The 15,874-nt window shown below is 61.8% G+C and overlaps 2 protein-coding genes across 2 annotated transcripts in view; one reads left to right on the top strand and one right to left on the bottom strand.

Moving 5' to 3' along the window:
* Positions 1-6: 6 nt before the first annotated feature.
* Positions 7-15,874, top strand: part of ZDHHC8 (zDHHC palmitoyltransferase 8) — a 22,425-nt gene continuing 6,557 nt past the window's right edge. Inside the window, 11 exon segments of the mRNA XM_017856706.1 lie at positions 7-139; positions 7,886-8,007; positions 8,169-8,326; positions 8,411-8,583; positions 8,806-8,882; positions 8,885-8,907; positions 9,302-9,393; positions 9,559-9,700; positions 9,905-10,025; positions 10,109-10,218; positions 11,458-11,762. Of these exon segments, the coding sequence (XP_017712195.1) occupies positions 36-139; positions 7,886-8,007; positions 8,169-8,326; positions 8,411-8,583; positions 8,806-8,882; positions 8,885-8,907; positions 9,302-9,393; positions 9,559-9,700; positions 9,905-10,025; positions 10,109-10,218; positions 11,458-11,762 (1,427 nt within the window). The 5' untranslated portion in view covers positions 7-35.
* LOC108518394 (probable palmitoyltransferase ZDHHC8) lies at positions 12,086-15,649 on the bottom strand. The gene is made up of 4 exons (XM_017856705.1): positions 13,318-15,649; positions 12,999-13,156; positions 12,742-12,914; positions 12,086-12,519 (listed from the first exon to the last, which is right to left on the bottom strand). Exons 1-4 carry the CDS (start codon positions 13,352-13,354, stop codon positions 12,324-12,326), a joined length of 564 nt encoding a protein of 187 aa, XP_017712194.1. The 5' UTR covers positions 13,355-15,649; the 3' UTR covers positions 12,086-12,323.

Here is a 15,874-nt window from a genome sequence, read left to right as displayed (position 1 = left end):
GCCCCGGGGAGGGATGCGGCGGCGCGGCGCCCAGGATGCCCCGCAGCCCCGGGACGCGCCTCAAACCCGCCAAGTACATCCCGGTGGCCACGGCCGCCGCGCTGCTGGTCGGCTCCAGCACCCTCTTCTTCGTGTTCACGTGAGTCGGCGCCGCGTCTGGGAGCACCGGGGCAGCGATGGGCAGGGCCCGCACAGCCCGGGCACGGGGGCGGCGGTCGCGGGGGCTGGCGGGGCCCGGGACAGTGGGCGGGCGGGGCGCCGGCTGCAGGCGACGGCAGTCCCTTTCCCCGCGCCAGGGCCGGGGGAGCTGAAGCCGTGTGCGGGCATCCCGGGCACCGGGTTGAGTCCCTTGTGTGGGGACACCAGTGCGGGCTGGGCACCTCGGGAGTGCCCTGTCGGGGAGCGCTGGGCCCGGGCAGGGGAGGAGGCCGGGCTGCTCTGGGTGTGGCTGCAGCCCTTCCCTCCCCATGGGGCTCCCGAGGGGACGTGGGCCACCCAGAGCCATGAGCCCTCTCTGCAGGTGGCTGTGGGTGCCTCTCGGGTCTCCTCCTGGCTGCCCGCCCCAGGCCAGAGTCAAGTTGTCCCCACGTAGGTGTGGCCTGGCCTGGTTGCCACATGCCTGCCCCACAGCCACTGGTGACCCGGGCCTGGCCCTTGGCCTCCCTCTCAGGAAGACCCAGTGGTCATCACAGCTGGAGGACCCAGGCCAGGCCACACCCAGGGCTCGATGTTAGCATAGCACCTCTGTGGGTTGACCATGGTGCACACCAGGAACCTTGAGGTCCTGTTTCTGGGAGTGAGAGCCCACGCCTGCAGGACACTGCGCCCCTCCAGCCTCAACTTCTTCACCCAAGATACAGGCTGGCTTAGGACCAGAGAGGCATGTGGACAGCACAGCCTCTCTCTGTGGCTGTGGGGTCACCACAGGGCTTTTTCAGGCACAAGGAGGGTTGGGGGCTCCAGGCTTCGGTTGCACAGATCTTCAACCACCCACCCCCCTTCCACCAATCTGGGGTTGAGACATAGCCCAGGTGACATGAACGATGGCGACCTATTCCAAGGTGGGGCCACCCCTGAGCATGTGAGCCTGGAGAGGGGCAGGTAGGGGCTGCCTGACACGCATCACCTTTGCAAGAATTTGGGGAGTCGCTGCGTGCATGGTGAAGCTGAATCGGGTGCCCGTGGAGGCGAGAGAGTTACCTGCAGGCTGGGGCTGGGTGGGCACCGCAGGCTGCCAAGAGCATGTTTAAAAAAGGCCTGTGTGGACGGGCTTATTTCTGGCTCGGGCAAGCCAGCGTGTTCTTGTCACTCAGTGCTGGTGTGGGGCAGAGAGAGGTGGGTGGTGGGCAGCCTGGGGAGCCTGGCCTGGGGGAACACATCCCACCAAGGCTTCTGGAAGGGTGGGCCCAGCCCAGCGCTGGTCCCCAGGGCCTCTGTCAGTGTGGGGGTCTGGGTTGGTTCCTTACTCCCTCCATGCAATTCAGTGTCCTTTCTCATGACTTCAAAGGTAACGTGTGGGCCGGGCGCAGTGGCTCACGCCTGTAATCCCAGCACTTTGGGAGGCCGAGGCGGGCAGATCACCTGAGGTCAGGAGTTTGAGACCAGCCTGGCCAACATGGTGAAACCCCATCTCTACTAAAAGTACAAAAACTAGCCGGGTGTGGTGGCGGGCACCTGTAATCCCAGCTACACAGGAGGCTGAGGCAGGAAAATCGCTTGAACCTGGGAGGCGGAGGTTGCAGTGAGCCAAAATCGCACCACTGCACTCCAGTCTGGGTGACAGAGCAAGACTCTGTCTTGGAAAAAAAAAAAAAAGTAATGTGTGTTCTTTTTGGGGAACTTGTGAAATACAGAAAAAAAAATATGGTAAGAAATTAAAATCAACCCTGCACACTCCCCAAATCCTGTCCTCCTTGGACGGCTCCTCTGTTCCTGGCACCACATCTGCAGCCGGCTGTGGTGGCTGCGGCTGCTGGTTCCCTCATGTGTGATGTCAGAGGGCCCTTTCCGTGACTCTGCCTGTGAACCTGACCCAGCCCCAGGCATGGAGTGCTTGGGTGGCTCCCACTCTGCTGAGCACCAGTTTCTCCTCCTCTGTTCTGGGGTTCTGTTTCAGCGACACCAGCAGTCTTGAGGTATGGGGTTCCTTCTTGGGGCAGTGCGGGCCATGCCTGCACCCAACCCTACACCTGGCCTGTGCTGACCTCTGACGGCCCTGCACATGGGAGAAGGTGCCATGTGTCCCTGTAGAAGGATGGTGGCCCGGGTGCTCACCTGGGTTTGATGTGCAGTGGCCACCTAGCAAGGCTAAGAAGCCCTGCTTCACACCCCTGGGCTGAATGGCTGTCAGTGATCCTGGCCTCTTCCCCGCCCCGCCCCAGCTCTGCTGAGCTCCTCCAAGACTGCTCAGTTCCTGAGAAGGGGTTCTGTTGGGTCGGCTGGCCCATTGATGACACCCATGGCAGCTGTGCTGATTCTGAGTAGGCAGGGGTCCAGGCGGCCCCCTTCGTGAGGCAGGCCACTTGTCCAACTGTTGCCCAACCTCCTGCCCTGTATCTGGTCCAGGTACACAGGAAGGGGAGCAGGTTGCTCCTGTGCCCCTTATCCCTGCCCTCAGGGCCAATACAGGGTTCCTGACTTCACTGTTTGTTCCTCGGACGTTACCAGACAGTGAGTGGCCCCAGCCCCGTCTCTGCACTCAGTAAACATGAGTTGCTGCCAGGGGGGCAGCTTCACCCATGCACCAGGTAGGCAGGAGTTCTGGGTATCATGTGGTGTGGGGAGCTGGAGGCCTGAGAACCAGGGACCCCTCCATCAGCCAGATTGCCAAGGGTCTTGGGACCAGCAGGACATTCACACATCTCTCTAGGAGGGTCTGGGCATGGAAGCATGCCAGGTTGTGAGGGGTACCCTCTCAGGATGGGGCACATACAGCAGGGCAGCTTGTCAGAGGCCCTCTTCCTTCAGGAAAGCTTCCCAGGATTTTGTTGTTGTTGTTTGTTTGTTTGTTTGAGACAGGGTCTCACTCTGTCGCCCAGGCTGGAGTACAGTGGTGCTACCTCGGCTCACTGCAGTCTCGACCTCCTGGGCTCAAGTGATCCTCCCATCCCAGCCTTCTGAGTAGCTGGGATGACAGGTGGGCACCCTCACACTCGGCTAATTTATTTATTTTTTGTGTTTTTTTAATAGAGATGGGGTCTCGCTATGTTGCCCAGGCTGTTCTCCTGAGCTCAGGTGATCTGCCAGCCTTAGCCTCCCAAAGTGCTGGGACTACAGGTGTGATCACTGCTCCTGGCCCCTTCCTATGTTTCTGGGTGTTTTGTGTCCCGCTGGGCTGCAGAAGCCCTTTACACTGTGGCATAATGCTAGGCTGGGTCAGCTGCTGGCAGAGGGTTCGAAGACTCTTAGGCCAGGCTCCCGACCCTGCCCTGACTTCACTCCAGAGCCACATTGCAGAATGACAGGGACCCTGTGAATGTCCAAGGGCTGGGGCTGCCTGACAGGCTGCCAATGCCTGGGGCTGAGCCAGGCTGGCTTATCTGTCTCTGGGGCATCTGGGATGGTGTGGCTGGTCCCTAGAGCATCCTGAGTCCTCTCCTTGCCTGGAGGCCCAGCTCAGGACAGCAATCAGAACAGGCCCTGGGCCAGACTAGCCTTGGGGGGCCAAGAGGGACTGAACTGCTGACTGGGACCTCATGAGTCTGGGGAGCCTGGGGGTGAAAACTCAGTGTGAGCCCCCCTGCTGGGATCTACTGAATGTGGCCTGGGGTATTCCTGGCCCCTGAGACTCAGTTTCCCTATCTGTCCAGGTGTCTGTAGGGATTGGACAGGTAGGTGCAGGTACTTTGAGGTCCAAAGGCCTGGCCTGACAAGGGCACAGCGGCTTTTGTCCCGCTGGTCCCGGGTGCCCCACAGGCGAGTGCCACTCATACACAAACAGTGCTAATGAAGAACCTGATTTAAATGAAAACGTCTGAGTTAAAATTTTCCACTCCACATTTAGCTGTGGCGGACATTCTGCCCCTAAGTCACCCCCCCTTGCTGGGCGGTGTCTCCCTGCCAGCCCAGGCGGGACTTGGGGCCTCAGCCCGGGTGGGGCCTATGGTGGTGGTGCATGTCCCAGCCTGTGGCCCTGGATGAGGGATTGGAACTTTGGGGCTGGGCCCCCCGGACCTGCCCTCCGCCCATAGCTTGGCTGGAGCCAGCCGGGAGGGGCTCAGAGGGACATGGCGGGCCAGACACTCCACCTCCAGCCCAGGCCCAGAGCCTGTCTCTGCCTGGCCCTCCGACAGGCAAGCGTGGTGTGCACCATCAGGTCTGGGTGGAAGTGGAGCCTCCCCGAGCCAGGACCCAGACTACTGGCTGCTGGGCCCTGCCCATAGGGAGTGTGTGTCTTCGAGTGTGCCTGAGCATCCGCACATGGCCTCCCCTGTCTCCATGTGTCCTCATGCATCCTTGCATGTCCTCATGTGTCCTCCCGTGTTCTTGCACATCCCTGAGAGTGCTTGTGTGTCCCCACACTTGTCCTATCCACAGAGGAGCAAAGGGAAGCCCAGAGAGTGGGAGGGCCACGTCTGAGGCCAGAGTGAGGGGCAGCTGAGCCGAGGCTGGATAGGGCTGGATGTGGTGTGAGGAGGCGTGTGTCTGTGCACACCTGTGTTCACGTGTGCACACACATCGGTCTTGGGTGAGTGATGTGCAGACATGTCTGCATTCTTGCATATGCGCCAGCATGTGCACGTGTGCATGTCTGCATGCAAGTGTTCATGCATGTATGTGTCTTGTATGCAGATATGATTCATGTATGCGTGTGTGCCTTCTGTGCACCAGAGCAGGTTGTCTGTGTGTTTATGTGTGTACATGCCTGTATATTTGTGTGTGTGCACACACCCCCGTGCACATGTGCCCTGGAGCATGTTTGTGCATATGTCCATGTCTTCACACATGTGTCTGTATGTGCCTGCACGTGCTCCACATCTTCTCCCCCACTGAGCCCTGAGAGCTCTGAGCCCTGGTGGGTTGGCCTGTGAGCTGGTCCCTGTTAGGCAGGATCCGACCTTGGGGATTACAGAGCGGACAGTTGCCTCACCCTGAAGGACTGGAGAGGTGGGCAGCAACTCAGGTCCCAGTCAGAGAACCCACGACAAGCCTCCCTCACCCCTGGCTTAGTGCCCATAAGGGCCCTCACAGGCATGTGGGCCGGTGGTACTCGCACTGGCCGGGGGGACCCGGTCACACTATAGACTTCCCAGAGTGGCCTCGTGGCTGTGAGGCTGCTGTCTGGCCCGCCTGGCGTGGGAGAGTCCAGGCTCAGGGAGGACACAGCAGTACCGCCTGCTTGGGCTGTCAGGGAGCTCAAGTCAGCATGGGGTTCAGGCCCCACCTGCCTGATGGGCGAACGCACTCCCGAGGCCCCAGTTAGGGCCAGGAGGCAGGCTAGCAGCCAGCGCANTGCGTGGGTGCCTTCTGCGCACCAGAGCAGGGTGCCTGTGTGTTTATGTGTGTACATGACTGTATATTTGTGTGTGTGCACACACCCCCGTGCACATGTGCCCTGGAGCATGTTTGTGCATATGTCCATGTCTTCACACATGTGTCTGTATGTGCCTGCACGTGCTCCACATCTTCTCCCCACTGAGCCCTGAGAGCTCTGAGCCCTGGTGGGTTGGCCTGTGAGCTGGTCCCTGTTAGGCAGGATCCGACCTTGGGGATTACAGAGCGGACAGTTGCCTCACCCTGAAGGACTGGAGAGGTGGGCAGCAACTCAGGTCCCAGTCAGAGAACCCACGACAAGCCTCCCTCACCCCTGGCTTAGTGCCCATAAGGGCCCTCACAGGCATGTGGGCCGGTGGTACTCGCACTGGCCGGGGGGACCCGGTCACACTATAGACTTCCCAGAGTGGCCTCGTGGCTGTGAGGCTGCTGTCTGGCCCGCCTGGCGTGGGAGAGTCCAGGCTCAGGGAGGACACAGCAGTACCGCCTGCTTGGGCTGTCAGGGAGCTCAAGTCAGCATGGGGTTCAGGCCCCACCTGCCTGATGGGCGAACGCACTCCCGAGGCCCCAGTTAGGGCCAGGAGGCAGGCTAGCAGCCAGCGCAGGTGCAGAGGGGCCCCGAGGTTTCTATCCTCAGGTCAGCATTGGGAGGATAGAGACTGCCTCCCTCCTCACAGCCCAAGGGTTGACCAATGGCACTTGCCCCATCCCTTCCCAGAGCAGGCTGGCCCCACAGGCACCATGAGGGCCTGTGTTTGGTTTAATGCTCTGCTGTCAACATCTTAAAATTTTCTGTAATTTTTAAATAAGCGGCCCATAGTTTCATTTTGCACAGATTACGTAGCCAGCCTTCCCTAGAAGGCTTGTGGGGAGCACAGGCCCTGCCTCTCCCTGGAGGGCTGCTCACCTGCCTGTTCCCACCTTGCTGGGCTGACCATGCCTTAGGGACCTGTGGTCCTTGCTGAATGGCGTTGCATTGGAGGCCAGGCACGTTTGAGTGCTGCCTGTGTGCCAGGCAGGGCTGGGGAGGGTGGAAGGAAGCCTGGGGGCTGGGCCACTGGGCAGGGACAGGGAGAGCCCTCCCAGCAGAGGGAGCTGTGGCCGCAGCTGTGTCCTCACCCCGGGGTCTGTTCCACGGGCTGGGCCCTGGACAAGAGGAAGGGTAACTTGGGCTCCCGGCCCTGCCGAGGATGGCTGTCGTGGGAAGCAGAGTCTTTAAATAGCCTCTTGCTTTCCACTAAAATAGTGAAGCTCTGCTGCCGTGGAGGTGGTTGCCGGGGCGGCGGGGCTGGCTGCTGGCCAGGCGGGTGTGGGTGCAGCAGTGTGGCCACGTGCGCTGGGGTGGTAAGCAGCGCGTGGGCCCCGTCCACTGCTAGTGGCCACGGAGGTCAGGGCTGCTGTGGGGGATCCCCACTAGCCTCCCAACTATGCAGAGGACCTGGGTACAGGGAGGGACGCAAAATCCTGTGTTCCTGTCCCTGCTGCTTGTCACAGCAGCCGTCTCAGGATGCGCAGGGGAGAGATGAGGAGCCTGAGGCCAGAGGGGCTTCTCGGAAGCTGAGTGGGTGGATTTAGGAACCTGCTTCAGGCCGTGTGGCCCGAGGACTGGCAGGTCTCCTCAGAGGGGACTCAGGCCAGGCCCCTTGAGGGCTGAGGAAGGCACCTTTCAGGAAGATGTGTGAGGGCACACCTTACAGGGAAGCTGCGGAGGGCAGCCTGGAGTCCTGGAAAGCTTCCCGGAAGAGGGGTGGCCTTGGAGCCAAGTGCTGAGGGCTGGGAAGATGGGAAGTGGTGGGGACATTGTGTATTTCTAGAGTCCCTAAGTGTTCTACTTTGTCATCTGGGGAGGGAGGTGACAAACTCAAAAGAAGGGGCTCTCTGGATGGGGCTGTGCCTGTCTGGGAAGTCGGGGCATCACATGCATTTACTGACCAAGGATTGAGGCTCCCCACACCCCAGAGTCTCCCTGGTGAGAGGCCCCACTGTGCCAGGGTTGGGCCTGGATGAGGCGTCGTGGGCGCGTTTTCCATCTGGGGCTCCCACCTCCAGCCTGTGCACTGTCCCCGGCCCCGCCCCCCGCCCTGGTAGTGGAGCCCAGGGACATCGCTGGAATGGTGTGACCTTAGGCCTGTGGGCCTGTCTGAGATGGCTGCCCTGAGGCGTTGCCAGGTCAGGGCACGGGTAGCCCACATGCTGTACTGATACGCACAGCCTCTGGCGGTTACTCGAAGGAGCGATGTGGCTGAGGTTTCTTGGCAGGGCTGTGGCAGCCTCCCCACTGCCTTTGAGCTCTGAGGGTGACCTTGCAGGCCCAGTCTGCCGCACCACATAGCTCTGCCCCTGCATCTCCTCTGCACCCCAGACTCCACTTCTGCCCCACTGTCTACTGCAGGTGCCCATGGTTGACACGAGCTGTGTCCCCAGCTGTTCCCGTCTACAATGGCATCATCTTCCTCTTTGTCCTTGCCAACTTCAGCATGGCCACCTTCATGGACCCTGGTGTTTTCCCCCGAGGTAGGGCCCTGTGCTGGGCAGCTCATCTCACTTTCACTAGAGTGTGAGTGGCTAACTCGAGACAGCCTCAGGGGTTCCTCGTGGGTGGGCTGGACTTGGGGGAGGGATTCACCTGCCAGGAAAGTCAACTTCGTGCTCCCTGCCTGGCTCCTGGTCTGCAGCGGATGAGGATGAGGACAAGGAGGACGACTTCCGGGCCCCACTGTACAAGAACGTGGATGTGCGGGGTATCCAGGTCCGCATGAAGTGGTGCGCCACGTGCCACTTCTACCGCCCGCCGCGCTGCTCCCACTGCAGCGTCTGTGACAACTGTGTAGAGGTGACCGCCCTGCTGCCCTGCGCTCCCCCAGCCCTGTGCCACATCCCTGCCTGCCATGTGCCCTGACGCACTGCTCCCGCCCAGGACTTTGACCACCACTGCCCCTGGGTCAACAATTGCATCGGGCGTCGAAACTATCGCTACTTCTTCCTGTTCCTGCTGTCACTCAGTGCACACATGGTGGGCGTCGTGGCCTTTGGCCTGGTCTACGTGCTGAACCACGCTGAGGGGCTGGGAGCCGCACACACCACCATCACGTATCCTTGGTTCCTGTGGGCCTCATTGCAGAGGCGATGTGGACCGGGGACACGTTCACTGGGAAGATCGAGCCTCAGAAGGCTTGGTTCCTGCCCAGGGATCCCCAGCGGGCAGGTGGCCATCCCTAGGTTGGGAGGGGGTTTGTCCACAGGCACCTGCTCCGTGCTGCTGCGATGGGGTCTGTGGTGTCCTGGCCTGCGCTGTTGGCCTTAACAGGCTAGCATGGCTGTCATGTGTGTGGCCGGCCTCTTCTTCATCCCTGTCATTGGCCTCACTGGCTTCCATGTGGTGCTGGTCACTCGGGGCGCACCACCAACGAGCAGGTGCAGACCCCACGGGGATGGGCGGCCCCAAAGGGCAGAGAGTTGGGGCTGCATGGGGACAGGGTGGGGCCTGGGGCACCCTTGTCAGGTAGCTTGTGCAGCTGTGTTGAGACGAGGCTCCAACTCTGAGACCGCCATGTGGGGTCACGCCTGCCCCATCCCCTGTGCACATCCTACCTGTGGACAGTGTAGCCACCAGTGACCCAGAAATCCCACAGCTCCCTGCAAGGACAGGCCCGGTAACCTATGTGAGGGGCAGCCCTGGGCTGACCCCGCCCAAGCCACTTCCCACGAGTACCAGCTTCTAAGGAACCCCAGCTCCCCTGCCCAGCCCCCTGCCCACCCTTCCCTGGACCTTGGGAGGCCAGGCTGGCTGAGGGTCCTGCATCCACAGGTGACTGGGAAGTTCCGCGGGGGTGTGAACCCTTTCACCCGAGGCTGCTGTGGGAATGTGGAGCACGTGCTGTGCAGCCCCCTGGCACCCCGGTGAGGCCCGGCCTGGGCAGGGTGGTGGGGGGCCTCTGCTGGGTGTGGGGCGGGCAGCCTTAGACCCTCAGCTTGGTCCGTTTTGGCTCTTGCCAGGTGTGGCCAGCCCTGCCCTTGTGTGTTTGTGGCAGGTGGGCTGGCTACTGACCCCGTGCCCTGGTGCAGGTACGTGGTGGAGCCGCCCCGGCTGCCGCTGGCGGTGAGTTTGAAGCCGCCTTTCCTTAGACCTGAACTCCTGGACCGAGCTGCACCGCTCAAGGTCAAGCTTAGTGACAACGGGCTGAAGGCTGGCCTGGGCCGTAGCAAGGTGGGGGCCTGGGCTTGGGGATGGGCTGGCAGTCAGGCCCGTGGATGGGGAAACAGGCAGGTTGGTGGGGGCCTACAAGAGGTGGATGGGGCAGGTGGAGCTGTAGACGGATTCTGGGGAGGGGACCAGGTCCCAGGCTAAATCCCTAGTGAAGCCCTGCCCCTCATCCAAGCCCCACATACCACTGACCCCGCCCCCTCCCAGTCCAAGGGCAGCCTGGACCGGCTGGATGAGAAGCCGCTGGACTTGGGGCCGCCACTGCCCCCCAAGATAGAGGCTGGCACGTTCAGCAGTGACCTGCAGACCCCGCGCCCAGGCAGTGCTGGTGAGGTCGGGGCAGCCACACCTAGGGAGGGACGTGGGTTGACCCCCATGTGACCTCAGTCTGACAGTGGTCTGCATCCCCAGAGAGTGCCCTGTCGGTGCAAAGGACCAGCCCCCCGACGCCTGCCATGTACAAGTTTAGGCCGGCCTTCCCCACGGGTCCCAAGGCACCCTTCTGTGGACCAAGCGAGCAGGTAAGGAGGCCTAGCTTGCCCCCTGGCAGGCCTCGTCCCCCAGGCCCGCCTCCAGGACCTCTCCCCACAGCCCTTACCCCATGGAGGCCCCACCTTCAGAGCCCCGCCTCTCCAGTGGAGGCCACATCCCCTGAGACCATGCCCCTCAGGGCTCTGCCTGGGTCACCAAGGACCTTGTGTGACTGGTAGGACCCTGCCTGTGTGCACCCAGAACTGGGACCCATGAAGGAGAACAGGGTGTCCTGGAAGGGACTGGCGTGGGCCATCCAGGCTTAACGTCTGTCCCTTGGCTGGCATTGCCCTAGACCAGGTGGGCGGCTGCCCCCAGGAGCACTGTGTACCAGGATGCCTGGAATTCCACCATTAGTCACTCTGTAAGGCCCACGGGAAGACTTCGGAAGAATTTGAGACGTGCTTGAGAAAGCATATTTCTCTTCCCTGAGTTGCATGAGTGCTCTGTGGTCGCTGGAGTAGTAGGCAGTGCGGGGCGGTCTGTGCAGTGAACCAGAACACCCAACAGTCCCACAGTGTCATCCTTCTTTCTGGGCCACCGCAAAAGGCACCCTGTGGCTGGGCCCTGTGCACCTAGATGAGCCTCATCCCCGGGAAACTCTCCCCTCAGGATTGATGTCCTTCCTGGAGAGAGTCACTGGTGGAGCAGTGAGTCTGGGCCTCCTTGGCCAAGGGTCTGAGTCTGTAGGCATGTAGGGGCCGTGCCTCGAAGGAGGAGGCAGCCCTGCTTGGAGATGAGGGCTCCGGATACATCATCTTCCTGGGACTCCTGGGTCCAGTGGGGGATCGGGTCTGGTTGGCCAAGTGCATTGAGCCCACATTTGCCCTGATCCCCTTCTGGCTTTGTGGTTCCTGAGGCTCTTGCCCCAAGCCCAAGCCCATGCCCATGTGCCTGTCACAGAGGCTAGACGAGGCCCCTCCTCCCTGTGGCTATCCTGAGTGGTGGGCCCCTGGGGCTGTGTGGCTCCAAGGGCAGAGCCCTAGGTGTCTGCAATAGCCAGCTGTGGCCTCCCTCCCACTGCAGAGCCCCTGCCCCTTAGCCATGGATGCTCAGGAACAGGGCCTTGGGTGCTCAGGGACAGGACCATGGGTCATTGTGTGACTCTTACGGCTCCTTGAGGCCCAGTTCCTGAGGCCACGGTGCCAGGTGTGGCCCCTGTGGGTGCCGACTGGTGGCTGTAGGTAGGGTGGCAGGCGGGCAGTGGTGAGAATGCCTTCTCCCTACAGGTTCCAGGCCCTGATTCCCTGACCCTGGGGGATGACAGCATCCGTAGCCTGGACTTTGTGTCCGAGCCGAGCCTGGACCTCCCTGACTATGGACCCGGGAGCCTGCATGCAGCCTACCCGCCATCTCCCCCGCTCAGCGCCTCTGATGCCTTCTCGGGCGCTTTGCGTTCCCTGAGCCTCAAGGCCTCGAGCCGGCGGGGCGGGGACCACGTGGCCCTGCAGCCCCTCCGCTCCGAGGGTGGGCCCCCCACGCCCCACCGTAGCATCTTTGCCCCCCATGCACTGCCCAACCGCAACGGCAGCCTGTTCTGTGATAGTGTGCTCAACCCTGACCCACCTGGTGGCCACGCCTGCCCCACCCATCCAGCAGTTGGCGTGGCCAGATACCACTCACCCTACCTGCACCCTGGGGCAACGGGCGACCCACCATGGCCCCTGCCCCGCAGCTTCAGCCCTGTGCTGGGCCGCCAGCCCCCGGAGCCCTCGCCTGTGCACTACAACAACCTGTCCAGGGCCATCATGGCATCCATCCAGGAACGCAAGGACAGGGAGGAGCATGAGCGCCTGCTGCGCTCCCGGACAACTCACTCTTCGGCGACTTGGGCGTCTGTGACGCNGGGCAGGGGGCTGGGCAGGGGAGCTGGGGTTCCTTAGAAGCTGGTACTCGTGGGAAGTGGCTTGGGCGGGGTCAGCCCAGGGCTGCCCCTCACATAGGTTACCGGGCCTGTCCTTGCAGGGAGCTGTGGGATTTCTGGGTCACTGGTGGCTACACTGTCCACAGGTAGGATGTGCACAGGGGATGGGGCAGGCGTGACCCCACATGGCGGTCTCAGAGTTGGAGCCTCGTCTCAACACAGCTGCACAAGCTACCTGACAAGGGTGCCCCAGGCCCCACCCTGTCCCCATGCAGCCCCAACTCTCTGCCCTTTGGGGCCGCCCATCCCCCGTGGGGTCTGCACCTGCTCGTTGGTGGTGCGCCCCCGAGTGACCAGCACCACATGGAAGCCAGTGAGGCCAATGACAGGGATGAAGAAGAGGCCGGCCACACACATGACAGCCATGCTAGCCTGTTAAGGCCAACAGCGCAGGCCAGGACACCACAGACCCCATCGCAGCAGCACGGAGCAGGTGCCTGTGGACAAACCCCCTCCCAACCTAGGGATGGCCACCTGCCCGCTGGGGATCCCTGGGCAGGAACCAAGCCTTCTGAGGCTCGATCTTCCCAGTGAACGTGTCCCCGGTCCACATCGCCTCTGCAATGAGGCCCACAGGAACCAAGGATACGTGATGGTGGTGTGTGCGGCTCCCAGCCCCTCAGCGTGGTTCAGCACGTAGACCAGGCCAAAGGCCACGACGCCCACCATGTGTGCACTGAGTGACAGCAGGAACAGGAAGAAGTAGCGATAGTTTCGACGCCCGATGCAATTGTTGACCCAGGGGCAGTGGTGGTCAAAGTCCTGGGCGGGAGCAGTGCGTCAGGGCACATGGCAGGCAGGGATGTGGCACAGGGCTGGGGGAGCGCAGGGCAGCAGGGCGGTCACCTCTACACAGTTGTCACAGACGCTGCAGTGGGAGCAGCGCGGCGGGCGGTAGAAGTGGCACGTGGCGCACCACTTCATGCGGACCTGGATACCCCGCACATCCACGTTCTTGTACAGTGGGGCCCGGAAGTCGTCCTCCTTGTCCTCATCCTCATCCGCTGCAGACCAGGAGCCAGGCAGGGAGCACGAAGTTGACTTTCCTGGCAGGTGAATCCCTCCCCCAAGTCCAGCCCACCCACGAGGAACCCCTGAGGCTGTCTCGAGTTAGCCACTCACACTCTAGTGAAAGTGAGATGAGCTGCCCAGCACAGGGCCCTACCTCGGGGGAAAACACCAGGGTCCATGAAGGTGGCCATGCTGAAGTTGGCAAGGACAAAGAGGAAGATGATGCCATTGTAGACGGGAACAGCTGGGGACACAGCTCGTGTCAACCATGGGCACCTGCAGTAGACAGTGGGGCAGAAGTGGAGTCTGGGGTGCAGAGGAGATGCAGGGGCAGAGCTATGTGGTGCGGCAGACTGGGCCTGCAAGGTCACCCTCAGAGCTCAAAGGCAGTGGGGAGGCTGCCACAGCCCTGCCAAGAAACCTCAGCCACATCGCTCCTTCGAGTAACCGCCAGAGGCTGTGCGTATCAGTACAGCATGTGGGCTACCCGTGCCCTGACCTGGCAACGCCTCAGGGCAGCCATCTCAGACAGGCCCACAGGCCTAAGGTCACACCATTCCAGCGATGTCCCTGGGCTCCACTACCAGGGCGGGGGGCGGGGGCCGGGGACAGTGCACAGGCTGGAGGTGGGAGCCCCAGATGGAAAACGCGCCCACGACGCCTCATCCAGGCCCAACCCTGGCACAGTGGGGCCTCTCACCAGGGAGACTCTGGGGTGTGGGGAGCCTCAATCCTTGGTCAGTAAATGCATGTGATGCCCCGACTTCCCAGACAGGCACAGCCCCATCCAGAGAGCCCCTTCTTTTGAGTTTGTCACCTCCCTCCCCAGATGACAAAGTAGAACACTTAGGGACTCTAGAAATACACAATGTCCCCACCACTTCCCATCTTCCCAGCCCTCAGCACTTGGCTCCAAGGCCACCCCTCTTCCGGGAAGCTTTCCAGGACTCCAGGCTGCCCTCCGCAGCTTCCCTGTAAGGTGTGCCCTCACACATCTTCCTGAAAGGTGCCTTCCTCAGCCCTCAAGGGGCCTGGCCTGAGTCCCCTCTGAGGAGACCTGCCAGTCCTCGGGCCACACGGCCTGAAGCAGGTTCCTAAATCCACCCACTCAGCTTCCGAGAAGCCCCTCTGGCCTCAGGCTCCTCATCTCTCCCCTGCGCATCCTGAGACGGCTGCTGTGACAAGCAGCAGGGACAGGAACACAGGATTTTGCGTCCCTCCCTGTACCCAGGTCCTCTGCATAGTTGGGAGGCTAGTGGGGATCCCCCACAGCAGCCCTGACCTCCGTGGCCACTAGCAGTGGACGGGGCCCACGCGCTGCTTACCACCCCAGCGCACGTGGCCACACTGCTGCACCCACACCCGCCTGGCCAGCAGCCAGCCCCGCCGCCCCGGCAACCACCTCCACGGCAGCAGAGCTTCACTATTTTTAGTGGAAAGCAAGAGGCTATTTAAAGACTCTGCTTCCCACGACAGCCATCCTCGGCAGGGCCGGGAGCCCAAGTTACCCTTCCTCTTGTCCAGGGCCCAGCCCGTGGAACAGACCCCGGGGTGAGGACACAGCTGCGGCCACAGCTCCCTCTGCTGGGAGGGCTCTCCCTGTCCCTGCCCAGTGGCCCAGCCCCCAGGCTTCCTTCCACCCTCCCCAGCCCTGCCTGGCACACAGGCAGCACTCAAACGTGCCTGGCCTCCAATGCAACGCCATTCAGCAAGGACCACAGGTCCCTAAGGCATGGTCAGCCCAGCAAGGTGGGAACAGGCAGGTGAGCAGCCCTCCAGGGAGAGGCAGGGCCTGTGCTCCCCACAAGCCTTCTAGGGAAGGCTGGCTACGTAATCTGTGCAAAATGAAACTATGGGCCGCTTATTTAAAAATTACAGAAAATTTTAAGATGTTGACAGCAGAGCATTAAACCAAACACAGGCCCTCATGGTGCCTGTGGGGCCAGCCTGCTCTGGGAAGGGATGGGGCAAGTGCCATTGGTCAACCCTTGGGCTGTGAGGAGGGAGGCAGTCTCTATCCTCCCAATGCTGACCTGAGGATAGAAACCTCGGGGCCCCTCTGCACCTGCGCTGGCTGCTAGCCTGCCTCCTGGCCCTAACTGGGGCCTCGGGAGTGCGTTCGCCCATCAGGCAGGTGGGGCCTGAACCCCATGCTGACTTGAGCTCCCTGACAGCCCAAGCAGGCGGTACTGCTGTGTCCTCCCTGAGCCTGGACTCTCCCACGCCAGGCGGGCCAGACAGCAGCCTCACAGCCACGAGGCCACTCTGGGAAGTCTATAGTGTGACCGGGTCCCCCCGGCCAGTGCGAGTACCACCGGCCCACATGCCTGTGAGGGCCCTTATGGGCACTAAGCCAGGGGTGAGGGAGGCTTGTCGTGGGTTCTCTGACTGGGACCTGAGTTGCTGCCCACCTCTCCAGTCCTTCAGGGTGAGGCAACTGTCCGCTCTGTAATCCCCAAGGTCGGATCCTGCCTAACAGGGACCAGCTCACAGGCCAACCCACCAGGGCTCAGAGCTCTCAGGGCTCAGTGGGGAGAAGATGTGGAGCACGTGCAGGCACATACAGACACATGTGTGAAGACATGGACATATGCACAAACATGCTCCAGGGCACATGTGCACGGGGGTGTGTGCACACACACAAATATACAGTCATGTACACACATAAACACACAGGCACCCTGCTCTGGTGCGCAGAAGGCACCCACGCA

The sequence above is a fragment of the Rhinopithecus bieti genome, unplaced genomic scaffold (genome assembly GCF_001698545.2).
Source record: "Rhinopithecus bieti isolate Rb0 unplaced genomic scaffold, ASM169854v2 scaffold_44745, whole genome shotgun sequence".
NCBI lineage: Eukaryota > Metazoa > Chordata > Mammalia > Primates > Cercopithecidae > Rhinopithecus > Rhinopithecus bieti.
The sequence above is the reverse complement of the archived record's forward strand: the minus strand, read 5'-3'. Positions and strand labels throughout refer to the sequence as shown.